General features: G+C 62.6%; 1 protein-coding gene across 1 annotated transcript in view; it reads left to right on the forward strand.

Annotated features, from left to right (window-relative positions):
• The window catches only part of CACNA1I (calcium voltage-gated channel subunit alpha1 I), a 104,639-nt gene extending 95,783 nt beyond the window's left edge, over positions 1-8,856 (forward strand). The window contains 9 exon segments of the mRNA XM_036866773.1: positions 326-404; positions 1,097-1,218; positions 1,699-2,043; positions 2,292-2,438; positions 3,294-3,416; positions 5,046-5,211; positions 6,712-6,908; positions 8,122-8,361; positions 8,363-8,856. Of these exon segments, the coding sequence (XP_036722668.1) occupies positions 326-404; positions 1,097-1,218; positions 1,699-2,043; positions 2,292-2,438; positions 3,294-3,416; positions 5,046-5,211; positions 6,712-6,908; positions 8,122-8,361; positions 8,363-8,773 (1,830 nt within the window). The 3' untranslated portion in view covers positions 8,774-8,856.
• The last annotated feature ends 4,255 nt before the right edge of the window (positions 8,857-13,111 follow it).

A 13,111-nucleotide genomic window follows, 5' to 3' on the forward strand; every position in this document is an offset into this window, starting at 1 on the left:
AAGTACTTCACCTCTCAGTACATCTGTTTCTTCACCTGAAGAATGCAGGTAAAAGAGAGTTCATAGATCCCTGTGTGCAGTAATGAATGTGGAGTGCTTGAAACTGGGCCTCTCACAGCAAAGGCTCCACATGTGTTTTATTATGGTCCTGTGCTCTGTGCCGGACCTGGCCCGCCCTCCAGGAGGTCGTGCGAGGATGGCAGACACGGACACAGAGCCTGGTGAAATGTTACAGCTGCCCCGACCCTCAGGCTGGTCCTTTGCCTGGAGCCTGCCACCCGCCACCTCCCCAGGCCCTGCCCAGTCCCACCTGCTGTCCCCACAGGTGGGCAACCTGGGCCTCCTCTTCATGCTGCTCTTCTTCATCTACGCTGCCCTGGGAGTGGAGCTCTTCGGGAAGCTGGGTGAGTGACACCTGAAGCAGGCCTGGGGTTGGGGGGTTCGTGGAACAGGTCTGGTGGAGGGCCTCGGCAGGGTGGGGAGGCCTGAGACACACTCCCCCACCAGACTGTCCCGTCAAGGTCTTTGTACTGGGGAGATGCCCCCAGAGCAAGCCTGGGGGGAATGGATGGGCGACCCTCAGCCATCCACATGCCCCTCGCAGTGTGAATAGGAGCTTTTGAGAGACGCTAGCCTGGGTCCGCAGGCACACCCAGGCCTGTGCAGTGGACCGCCGACTTGGGGCCCCCCAACTGTCCGGCGTCTCAGGGTTGCCCCTTCCGGCTCCACCTGCCGGTGCCCGTCCAGAGCCAGTGCCGCCCCAGCAGGCAGAGTGGCCGGGGCACAGACCAAGGGCAACACAGCCCACATCCAGCCCAGCCCTGCACAGGGCTGGCTCCAGAAAGTGGGGCTCCCTTGGGCATTGGCCCTCACCCACCCCATCCTCTCTCTCAGGAATTGATACCTGGGTGGAGGGAGGAGCCAGGCCCACCAGAATTTGAGTCCCAGCCTGTGTGCCACCTCCTCGAGCCTCAGTTTCTCCATCTGTGGGCTGGGCACAGTCCGCACGCACCTCTGAGGTTGCCGTGGGGATTCTGAGATGAGGCCGAGAGGCAGCAGTGCAGGGCGGCCCGGGCTGACCCCACTCTCCTTCCAGTGTGCAATGACGAGAACCCGTGTGAGGGCATGAGCCGGCACGCCACCTTCGAGAACTTCGGCATGGCCTTCCTCACGCTCTTCCAGGTCTCCACTGGCGACAACTGGAACGGGATCATGAAGGTACACGTGGGTGGGCTGGGGAGGGAGAGTTGGGCTGGGTTCCGGGTCCTGACAGCCAGGGCTCCCGGGCCCTCTGCCTGCCCAGCGCCCCATCGCACACGGGAGGAGGGTGCAGGGCACAGAGAAGCAGAGGGACCTGCCCAGGACCCTGAAGCACAGTGAGGTGGAGATGAGTCTAGGGTCTCTGTCCGCCCCTAAGTGCTGCTCTGGGGTCAGTGCTCAGATTCTAGGGGACAGGACTCCGCCCAGGGCCAGAGGGGACTGGGGGCCCACGGCCAGGGCCAGGGGCTCCGGGCACCGCTCCTCCGGGTGCCAGGCCCTCGGCGTTGGCCTCACTGCCCATCACCCAGCGCAGGCTCCCCGGCTCTGGCCCGCGGTCTGGCCTGGACTGGGCGGGGAGGGGCTCGTGAGGACAGAGATGAGGCCTGTTCCTGGAGGCCCCCGGGCCTCACCACTGCCTCCCCGCCCCGCCGGGAGCAGGACACGCTGCGGGACTGCACACATGACGAGCGCAGCTGCCTGAGCAGCCTGCAGTTCGTGTCGCCGCTGTACTTCGTCAGCTTCGTGCTCACGGCCCAGTTCGTGCTCATCAACGTGGTGGTGGCCGTGCTCATGAAGCACCTGGACGACAGCAACAAGGAGGCCCAGGAGGACGCCGAGATGGACGCCGAGCTCGAGCTGGAGATGGCCCACGGCCTGGGCCACGGCCCGTGGCCACCCGCCGGCTCCCCGGGGGCGCACGTGCCTGGCCGCGGGCCAGGAGGGGCGGGTAGCGCGGGCGACGCCGAGGGCCGCCTGATCCGAAACTGCTACTCACCAGCCCAGGTGGGCGGGGCCCGGAGAGGGCAGCGGGGTCGCCGAGGGCCGGGAGGGCAGCTGGGCTGGGGGCCTCGGGCAGAAAGCTCTGTCGTTTCGGGCCCCACTCGCTCAGCTCCACTGATGGGGCGACCCTGTGATGAGGGGTCGGGCCCAGGCCACGGGCAGAGAACCAGGAGGGCAGCTGTGCCCGCCCACCCCGCCGTCCCGACCCGGCCGATAATCCCGCCTGTCCCCACCCCGCCCCGTCCGCCTAGGAGAACCTGTGGCTGGACAGCGTCTCTTTAATCATCAAGGACTCCTTGGAGGGGGAGCTGACCATCATTGACAACCTGTCCGGCTCCATCTTCCACCACTACTCCTCGCCGGCCGGCTGCGAAAAGTGTCACCACGACAAGCAGGAGGTAGTGGCAGCCCCGGAGGGAGCTGGGGCCTCGGGGTGGGGGGCCAGCCGGAGGGGAGAGCGGCTCTGGGCGGAGGCCTGGCTGGCCCGACTTGGCCGACGCTGCCCGGGGGGGGTTGTGGCAGACCTGCCTCCCCGAGCCCGGGCTGGCCTGTCCCTCCGCTCAGTGCAGGCCTGTGGCGTGGCCTCAGGAGCTGCGAGGCCCCTCTCTGTGTCTGTACACAGTGGGTGCTCAGACAGGGCCCACCTTGGTGGTGGGCTGCTGGGGCCAGCAGGAAGCCCATGTGTCACCTCTGGTGCAGTTTGCCTTTTCTGTGACAAACTCCAGGCAGAGTTTCCCGGATGGGCATCCCAGGGCGTCCAGTGGCCTTGGGCCTGTCTTGTGCGGGCTCAGGCGGGCCCTCTCCCCTCTCCCCAGTGGGGCCCTGAGCTCCTCCCCAGGGGTGTTCCAGCCCCTGGGAACCCCCCCTAGCCTGAAGTGGCTTCAAATTCCCCAGGGTCCTCCGGGCTTGCAAACACCTCTGCACGTGCGGGTAGCCTGCACAGGGCCACGGGTGAGTCAGACCCAGCCAGCCTCGAGTGGCACTCGGCCTGGGGGCAAGCAGACCAGCTTTGGTTCACAGCTCACGGCAGCTCACCTGCCCTCCAGCCCAGCCCAGGCCTGGCACTCTGCTGGCTGTGACACCCTCGTGTCGTCTCCCACCCCCTGCCCAGGCTGGGTCCCTTCACAGGGTGGACATGTTGTCCATGCTCAGATCTCTGGTTCTCTCTGACCCCTGCCCTGCATCTTTCTGGAGGACCAGACTGCCCCATCCCAGCCCCAGGGGTGACCCGACGCTGCCGCCTCTCCCTGCAGGTGCAGCTGGCCGAGACAGAGGCCTTCTCCCTGAACTCAGACAGGTCCTCGTCCATCCTGCTTGGCGATGACCTGAGTCTGGAGGACCCCGCAGCCTGCCCACCCGGCCCCAGAGACAGCAAGGTGAGCGCCTGGTGGGCTCCTGGGCAGGCGGATCTGTCCTTGAGCCTGGCCTCTGCCTGCTGTGCCAGAACGCTGCTCCTTCCTGGCTCACCATTTAAGTGGCACCCACTGTGTGCTGGGCCCTCATCTCCTGTTGATCAGATGAGGGCTGGGAACAGAGAGGTGGAGTGATTTACCTGAAGTCACACAGCAACGAGGCCAGCCAGGGCTCCAATCATAGCATCCAAATGGCCTTGGCCACTCACTGTAGCCTTGGATGTTTTTGATCCATTTAATGGGAGTTGTCCCTGGCGGACCAAACTTACAAGGGGGCCATAAGGCTGAAGAGTTGAAACAGGTGTAAGCACCTACTGTGTGCCAGACTTTACTGCACTCAGTGTGTCCATTCCCAGCTCTGTGCGGCAGGGATATGTGGCTCCATTTCACATGTGAGGACATGAGAGCTCTGAGAAGTGAGCTAGCTTGTCCTGTCACACAGCCGGGCAAGGCAGAGCAGGGAAGCCAGCCCTGGGGCTGGTCCCCACCTCTGCCCTTGAGGTGGTCAGTCTGAGGAGGCCAGGAGGGCTGGAAGGGCCACTGTGTTGATCCTGCAGACCCGGGCAGGGGAGGTCTGCCACCTGGCTTGTGACCCTCAAGGCCAAGTCGTTCTTGCCCCAGCTCGGGATGAGAGAGGAGCCCCTGGCCTGAGGTTGGGGTGCAGTGGCCCTGCCCTAAGAGAGCCTCGGTCCCCCTGACCCCTGACTCCTGGGGCAGCCTGGGTTTGGCACCACTGCCCCCCAGGGCTGTCCTCCATCAGCTCCAGGAAGGCTGGGATGGGGGGAGTGGATCTCCCAGCCCTCCCTGCCCCCCTGTCCCCTCCCTGACAGCTGACAGCTCCTACAGCTCCTGCCACCCATCCCCAGCCCCTTCCTGTATCTCCTGCACCCCTGCACTGTTTTCCACACAGGATGTTGGGGTGCACAGTTTCTAGGGCCTCGTTGGGCTTAGATGGGTGCTGTTTTATTAGGACTCAAAGAACAGTTCGTAGGGGGCTCATCTGCCTTGGAGGGGGCATTGAGGCAGCTTTTGAGGAGCTTACTGTGCAGAGGTCGCCTTGGGCTGCAGGGTTGAGAAGGGTTAGGGCCCAGGGAGTGCCAGGAAGGAAGGCTGGCAGCTTCTGGGTGCCAGGCCCCAGAAGGAGGGGTTACTCTCTCGTTTATGGCTGTGAGAACGGAGACTTAGCCACAGGAAGGGACCTGCCCAGGGTCATGCTCACAGGGAGGCCCTGCAGCCGCTTGGCCAATCTTCTGGTGCCTTTACCCTCCTAGACTTGGCTTTTTTACTGGCCAGGGTCTGAACTAGGCACTTGGCTACAGAGACAAGGAAGACCCTCAAGGATCTCAGAGTCACGAGGGGAGTGAGTGGGAAACTGCTACCTGCCTGGGACATCAGAGAGGGCTTCCTGGAGGCGGGGCCCTTTCACCAAGGATTTGGAAGATGATGATTGCTGGCCAGGTGGCGGAGGCGAGAAGGCCTTCCCAGGCAGTGAGAGCGACCAAGCAAAGGGCTGAAGAGCAGGGCCATGAAAGCAGCTGTGGCAGGCTGTCCCCCCTCCACCGTCCTGCCCCTTTCACCTCCCTTTTCCTGTAGGGTGAGCCGGACCCGCCTGAGCCGATGCGGGTAGGGGACCTGGGTGAATGCTTCTTCCCCTTATCCAACACGGCCGTCTCGTCGGGCCCGGAGAACTTCCTGTGTGAGATGGAGTCGATCCCATTCAACCCCGTCCGGTCCTGGCTGAAACACGAGAGCAGCCAAGGTGAGGGGTGGGAGCCCCCGTCAGCTCCCCACAGCCCTGATCTCGGGTGTTGGCTTCAGAGGGGGCGGGCTGAGTTTTTTCCTTGGTATTTTTGCCTAGACTATTATATTGAGTCCAGAAAGAACCAGATGGATAACTGATAATAAAAGATAGGAATATCAGGCCTGATAGAACAATGACAGAAGATCAGGAGCCAAACAATACAGAGAAATGAGATCATAATTATACCAGAAGTCTAGGCTAGTGGAAGATTCACGCTGAGTGTCCCAGGAGCTGTGGTGAAAGAGGAAACACGTTGGCACACAGCTCATCAAGCAGAACGAAAGCTGCCTAATTATTGAAGGGTTTTTCTAGAGCTGAATTCGAGAGGTGTTTATCCCACAGATCGTCACACAAGGTAATGCTGAACAACAGAAAGCCTGTTGTCCTCAACAGCCCTTTCATACAAAGCCCCGCCCTCAGCATCCTCTGTTAGCGCTTTGGGCTTGTGGCTGGGCTCTGGGCGGGAGGACTGAGGACTCAGTTGACTGGTCCATCACGGACTTACCTTCACCTCCAGGCCCCTTGGAGGGTGATGGGATCTGGCTTCACAGCACTGGCTGGGGAAGGGGGCAGAGGGGTGAGCTCAGCAGGAGAGGGGCCCCCAGACCCTGAGCTCACCCCAAGTACTATTCTGGGGGGCCTGGCCTTGAGCGCTTTCCAGGAGCTGGGGGTGGAGTGACTTTTCCGAGGACCTTCCCTAAAGCTGACGGCCTCTGGACTGGACATGATGGCTGAGAGGCCAAGACCCCAGACTTCCTGAACCAAAAGTTGGGGCACAGGACCCAAGAGCCGTTCTGATCCAACAAAATCCCATCTTCTTTACCTAACCATTCATTAGCATTTTTCTTAAATAGTAAGACATACATTAGGAATCCCCCTACCTGGGGACATTCAAGCTTCCATCTTCATCCTGGAAGGCACTGAGGGGACCGTGGACAGAGGTTGCCCCCACAGACCGGCCCCAGCTCTCATTTCCCCCTCGCCCTCTCCTTGCCCCTCTCCATCCCCAGCACTCTGTCTGCTCTGCCATCCTGCCTGCTGTCCTAGGGGGGCCCCCAGGCCTGGCCAGACCTCCTGGGTGTCAGGACCTGGGGGGGTGACTGTCATAGAGAGCACTGCTCTGCACGGGGCTGGGAGCTCCACAGCTGCCTCTTGCTCTTACAGCCTTCTCTCCACTCCTCGAGGTGGGCAGCTGGTCCGCATTTCACAGAGGAAGGAGCCCAGGGGGCCTTGAGCCTGGGTCTGCTTGGCTCCAGAACCTGTGCCTTTGCCTAGTGCCCACCCTCCCAGGACACACGGGCAGGCTCGGGGTTCCTCTCTTGCTTTCACAAAGGGGACACCGAGGCTCAGAGAGGGAGCCCACGGCCTCGCAGCCAGTTTGTTAGGTGGCCCCTTCCTGCCAGCCACCCTCAGGGGCCTGAGCCTGCTCCCCAGCCCCCTCTTCTCCCCCCCCAGCAGCGCCCCCGAGCCCCTTCTCCCCGGATGCCTCCAGCCCACTCCTGCCCATGCCGGCCGAGTTCTTCCACCCTGCTGTGGCCGCCAGCCAGAAAGGACAGGAGAAGGGCGCTGGTGCCGGGACACTCCCCAAGATTGCCCTGCAGGGCTCCTGGGCGTCCCTGCGGTTGCCGAGCGTCAACTGCACCCTCCTTCAGCAGGTATGGCACCTCCCAGCTCTGAGAGCTCCCCTGTCAGGGGACATCTGAGGGGGGCCCTTAAGTCCAAGGTGGAGGAGGAGGGGATGGGCCCAGCCAAAGGCACGGGGCATGGCAGTGCTGGGGGCACTTGGGAAAGTGAGGGGGTAGTGCTGAGATTTGAGGGAGGAGGTGGCCCTAGAGGCTGATAAAGTGGGCAGGGCCGGGTCCTAGGGCATCTGGGGACAGAAGAGTGTGGGGCGGGCCCAGGCCAGGGGGGGGGGCCCTGAAGGAAGGTCATGGGCTCTAGCTTGAGGGGATGGGGAGGAGGGGGCGTTGGGAGGCTTTGCAGGGGGTGGGGTGGAGCTCTGAGGGGGTTGGGGTGTGATTAGGGTCAGCGGACGTGAGGTCCCTCTTCTGTGGGCGGGTGCTGGGGGAAGGGACCAGGTCTCCGGGAGAGGCACCCTGCGGCGGAGGGAGGGTGGGGCCCAGGGCCCTGGCTGTCGTTTGCTTGCTTGGTGACTGCGGACCCCAGCTGCGCGCCTGGCTGTGTGCTAGGCTTGGAGGCTACAGCGGGCGGCACAATGACAGAATCCCTGCCTCCTGGGGTTTACAGTTTAGTGTTTAGTGCGTTGCAGGGATGTGGGAGGAGAGAAGATACACCAAAAGAAATGCATGGAAAGTACAGTCTCTTTGATAGTGATACGGGCCAGGAGGAACGCTGTGCAGGGAGCGGGGGCGCGGAGGGGCTGGGAAGGCTGTGAGGGGTGAAGCGGCTGGGTATCAGCCGGGAAGAACTTTCCAGGCGGCAGCCAGAGCAGAGGTGCGGGTGGGGGTAGGGGAGTGTGGTTGGGCCGGGAGGACCCCGGTGAGCAAGGGGGAGGGTGGTGGGAAGTGAGGTCCCAGAGGGGTGGGGTGGGGCCCAAGGGCTTTTACCCCCAGTGAGCCCGGAGCCTACGCCGCCGCCACCGGGGGCCAGGGTCTGATGGGGTCCGAGAAGGATGACGCCGACTGTCCCCGAGGGTCAGGGAGTGGGGTGGGGCAGGGGGCCGGGTCGGAGGGCCACCCAGGAGCTCAGACAGGTGGTGGTAGGGCGAAGGGGAAGCCTGGGATGGCGCGTGTGACCCGAGGGAGTTCCTGAGGGCTTGGAAGGAGGGCTGGGCGTGCCCGCGTGTCACCGGGAGGGGCGGGCTGCGGGACAGCGGGCGGTCCCCCAGCCCCTGTGACCTCCCCGCAGGCCACGGGGAGCAACACGTCGCTGGAGGGCAGCCGCAGCAGCTCGGCGGGCAGCCTGCAGACCACGCTGGAGGACAGCCTGACCCTGAGCGACAGCCCGCGGCGCGCCCTGGGGCCGCCCGCGCCCGCCCCGGGGCTCCGCGCCGGCCCGTCGCCAGCCGCCCGCCGTCGCCCGAGCCTGCGGGGCCGGGGCCCGTTCAGCCTGCGCGGGCTGCGGGCGCATCAGCGCAGCCACAGCAGCGGGGGGCTCCACCAGCCCGGGCTGCACCCAGCACGACTCCATGGACCCGTCGGACGACGAGGGCGCGGGCGGCCGGGCCGACGGGGGGGGCGGGGGCGCGGGCAGCGAGCACTCGGAGACGCTCAGCAGCCTTTCGCTCACCTCCCTCTTCGGGCCGCCGCCCCCGCCGCCCGGCCTCCCGCCCGCGCGCAGGTTCAGCAGTACCAGCAGCCTGGCCGCCGGCCCCGGCCGCCCCCGCGCCGCCGCCCGGTCCCAAGGCCTGGCCCGCAGCCCCTCCTGGGCCGCCGATCGCCGCAAGGACCCGCCGTGCCAGGCCGATCCGGCCGCCGGCCGGGGCCCCTGGGCGCCCGAGCCGCAGCCGCCGCCGGGGGAGCCACAGCCCGGGGACGCCGCGAGCCAGGGGAGGAGATGAGGGCCGCCGCCCGCCCGCCCCGTCTCACCTTCTTTACCTCAGGAGCCAGGGGCAGACAGCAATACTTCGTCCGCGACCTGGGCGCCGCGCCGAGCCGCCGGGGCTGGGGGAGGAGCAGGGTCCGGGTTGCCGAGGCTCAGATGGGCTCAGCGTGGTCCTGCCCGTGCATATACGTGTATACATATGCATATACATAGAGACAGACATATATATTTATTTATTTTTTCTACCGAGAGCTTATGACTTCCAGAAAGTGCTAAAGTTGGGGAGTGCGGGTCCGGGCCCAGATGGGGCTTTGGCCTGATGTTTGGGACCCAGGCCAGACCCACTCCAGGGCAGAAGGTCCTGCCCGGGCGTTGGCAGCTGTGATTTCTGGCGTCTCCCCTGGGCTGAGAGTAGCTTGGAGAGGGTTCTCAGGCCTCCCAGGGTCCCGTGGCCGGGGAGACAGGCCCAGAAGAAGAGGTGGAATTCAGGGTGCATTTTTTTCCTTTAAAGAAGAAACGCTGCTAAGATCCCGCCCGTCTAGGTGTTGGGGTGTCTGTCTTGTTCCCGACCGTCTAGTTGTTGTGACAGTCCTTTGTAGATGCCCCAGAGCACACAAACTCTCTTAGTCAACCAGTTAGATGTCTTTCTTTAGAAAAACCAGGGGTGAGTAGTCATATTTTTTTAGGGCAGGGGTGGGGGGAAGGGCGGCTCCGAGGCTGGGCAGGGGCCTCTGCCTCAGGTGAGGTCTCCGGCCCGGGTGGCTTTGCCCCAAGGGGGCTGAGGGCAGCAAGGCTGCAGGAGGGGGAGGAAAGGTGGAGGCGTTAAGCAGATGAGATGCTTGGAGGTTAAGGGAACCCGCCTGGTCTGTGCTGCTCGGGTTGCCCCTGGGGCTCCTGGGCTCGGGCAGTCAGTGGCTCGTTACTTATTGCCTTTTACCCCCCAGGTGGACCCTGAGCCACGGCCATTCCAGGAGGTTGTACCCCCCGTCCCCTCACAACCCCCTGTCCCCTGAGCTGCTCTGCTGCCCCTCTCCCCACCCTCCATGGAGTTCAGGGTAAAGCAGATCTGACAGGATTCTAAGCAGGGGTGATGCCCAGCCTGGCACCTGGAGACCACATCCTCCCTCCTCCTCCCGCCGCTTGTCCCTGGGTCTCTGTTTCATACCCGTCACCCCCACTTTCCCAGAGCTGCAATGCTTCCCAAATGGGTTCACGGACAGGTATTTTTTTATTTGACTAGTTATGCATTTAGTTTAGTAGTTATTAGAAAAAAAACAGTACACTGAACCCATGATTTCACAGACATATTGCTGAGGTCAAGGCTAGGTTTTTGAGCAGTGAATGGACTTGAAGTCAGTCTGAAGAAGGTTGGGATGTGGTGGTGGAATGGTCTGCAGACACGCAGGGGTCATGGGGTGGGGAAAGGCTGCAAGTTGGGACCCACTGTGCTTCAGGAATAACCAGGCCCTTTGCCTGTGTGAGATCATCTCAGTGGCTTCAGCTGGGCCCCACTGAGGAGCCCTTGACCTTGTTCCCAAACCCTGACCTTAAAGAGTCTGGCTTTGGGCTGGGCTGCAAGTGGGGAGGGTCTGCTTGACGGGCTCTGGGTGTCTTCTGGGCAGCATAGGGCCCCCTGGGGCCTGGGCATCATGCACAGGGAGAGGGCAATGTGGCCTGCAAAGCCTTTCCCCCAGAGCTGGTGGGGGGAAGGGTTGCCAGGCCCACCTTACACCTGAGGAAACCAAGGCCCAGGGAGGTGAAGGGGCCACCCCAGGATCCCCCGGGGCCTGGGTAGCAAAGAGGCTAGGGTGCCGTTGGGGGGCCAGCACCTGAGTACCTGGAATGTGAAACAGTGACCCTGTGTTTCAAAGCAGGTGGATTCAGAAGGCACAGCCTGGCCGCGGGCCTCTTTTGGCAGCGGGGGAGTTGAGACCTGGATCTGCCCCCGCGCTTCTGGAGCCTCCCTCCTCGCCCAGAAGTGTGGTGGTGGGCAGTCCTCTTCGAGGGGTCGCTATGAGGACACACAAGGCGATGCCCAGACGCTGTGCTCCCTCCCAGGACGGGAGCCTCCAGGGTGGGAGGTTGGCTGGGCCTGGGGTCGCGTCCCCTCCTGCCCCCGGTGGCCTGTTGGCTGGTGAGGGAGGCCGGGCCCAAGTCCCAAGCCGCCTGCCTGCTCCAGAGAGCCTTGCGCTGGCTGCCTTTGCCACGCCCATGGTTTCATCACGGGGGCGCCCGCTCGTCTGGGGAAGAAGAGGGCACGGGTAGCCTGCCCGGCTCTGCCTCGCCCTCCCTCCCAGCGCCATGCTGGCCCCAGCCATCGAGGTGGAGGGGAGGCCAGGCACACAGTGGCTGCGCACGGCAGCGTGTTCCTGGAGGGACGTGTGTGCTGGGGGCCGGAGGGTGGCCAGTGGGACCTGAGAGGACCGTGTGTGGAGGGTGGGTTGGCGTTCAAGGGGATGGCATCTGACACCTGTCAGTGGCTTCCGTCTTCTGGGCTCAGGTGTCATCCTGTTTACTCTGCACGGTGGCCCTGAGCCGTGTGCACTGCTGCCCCATGCACAGACCAGGGAAGTGACTTTCTTGGTGTCGCCGGGTTAGAAGTGGCTGGGCAGGGAACACATCCTGGGCGAGTCTGACACAGAGCCATCCTTTTACCCTGAACTGAGTGACCCCAGAGCAAGCAGACACGTGGGAAGAGTGATCCAGGCATCGCCTGAGCAATGGTGCGAGGGCTGGACAGAGCAGGGTGTGTCTGGGGGTGGGAATAGCTGAACACGGAAGATAGAAGCTTTGTCTGAGGGAGTTGTGGGAGATGGGGCTGGCTCCTGGAGGGTCCCAAATGCTGACCCCAGGCACTGGGCCTTTTTCCTGGGAGCTACAGGCGATGGGAGACCAGGGAAGCTGTGATTGGCTGGCCAGGAAAAGCCCAAATGGCTAAGGGTTGGGTGAATAGCCCCTCGGCCCTCCCTGATCCTGTGGCCTGTCCATCACAAAAGCACAAACCTACCCTAACCCACATGGCCTGGCCCTGCGGAGAGTGGGGACCCTGGTGCTGGACACCCCAAGCTGTCTGTTTGCAGGCTTCTGCAGAGTGGTGGCTGGTGGGCCACTCAACACCTGTACAAAGGGACCCAAGCCCAGATGGGGCATAGTCTACCCGGCCAAACCCTTTTCCTGTCCCCTGCTGGGCCTCCTCCTGCACCAGGCAGCCCCCTAAAAGTGGACGAAGTGTGCAGAGTATCAGCCTGCCTGCCTGTCTTCCCCCCAAATCTTCCCACTGGAGCTTTCTGTTTCCAGGGCCACCTCTGGCCCCCTTTGCTGCGCTGTGTAAGGGCTTGGGGTCTTAGAAGCCGCTGTTTAGCCCAGATACACATACTCTTTTTGTCTCTGTGCAATAATCAGTGTTCCTGGCAGAGCCTGGGCCGTGCTGGGGTTTAGGGAGGAGACAGAGGCCGCCTCCTCCTGGAAGCCCTCGACCCAGCCCTGCTGCTGTGACTATCGCACTCCCAGTCGCTGTACAGTTTCTATGGTGTGAATAAACTTCCCTCCTAGTTGCTGATGGCGCTGGTACCTGCTGGCCCAGATGGCCCGGGATAGAGAAACCAAGCGGCAGCTGCCACCAGTGCTGTTTTGAATAAAACCCAGAAGCTTATTTCAGAATTTCTCCATGTGTCTGTGCTGTTCTTTCTCCAGCGGGGTGGGTGTAGAGTTGGGGGGCTTCCTAGGGGATGGGGTGGTGATGTGTTCATCATGCCCACGCTGTGGGGCCTGGGGTGTCTGGGACTTAGAGACACCCCTGAAAGTGTCCTCTCATGGCCAGGGTATGGGTTGGGGACTGCTGGGCTGGGGAGGAAGCAGGGCCTGGCTCTCGCACTCTGGTTCCGTAGCTAAGATGCTGGACCTGGCTGAGAGGGTCACAGAGAGTAATAGTCTACTCACCTGGCACTGTTCCTGAAATCATACTACAGGTATTTTCAGGACTGTTTTGGCTTCAAAGGACAAAAACCCAACTCAAATGAAATTGAGAATAAAAGAAAGAAAGAGCCAGAAGAGAGGAAAGGAAGGGAGGGAGGAAAGTGAGAAACAAGAAGGAAATAACTTAGTGGCTCAAGTAGCTAAAAAGTCCAGAGGTAGTGTTGCCTTCAGATGCAGTTGGATCAAGAGCTCCAACTATGTTGCTAGGATGAAGTTTCTCTCCACCTCTGGGCTCTGCTTCCTTCTGCGTTTGCTTCCCTCCTCTCCTAGTGGCCACCAGCAGCCCAGGCTTTGGGCCTGTCTGCCTATCTCCAGATGAAAGAGAGCTCCTCTCCCTGACAGTCTGGCAAAGTTCACGGAATCTCATAGGTTGACTGGG

The sequence above is a fragment of the Balaenoptera musculus genome, chromosome 10, assembly GCF_009873245.2.
Source record: "Balaenoptera musculus isolate JJ_BM4_2016_0621 chromosome 10, mBalMus1.pri.v3, whole genome shotgun sequence".
NCBI lineage: Eukaryota > Metazoa > Chordata > Mammalia > Artiodactyla > Balaenopteridae > Balaenoptera > Balaenoptera musculus.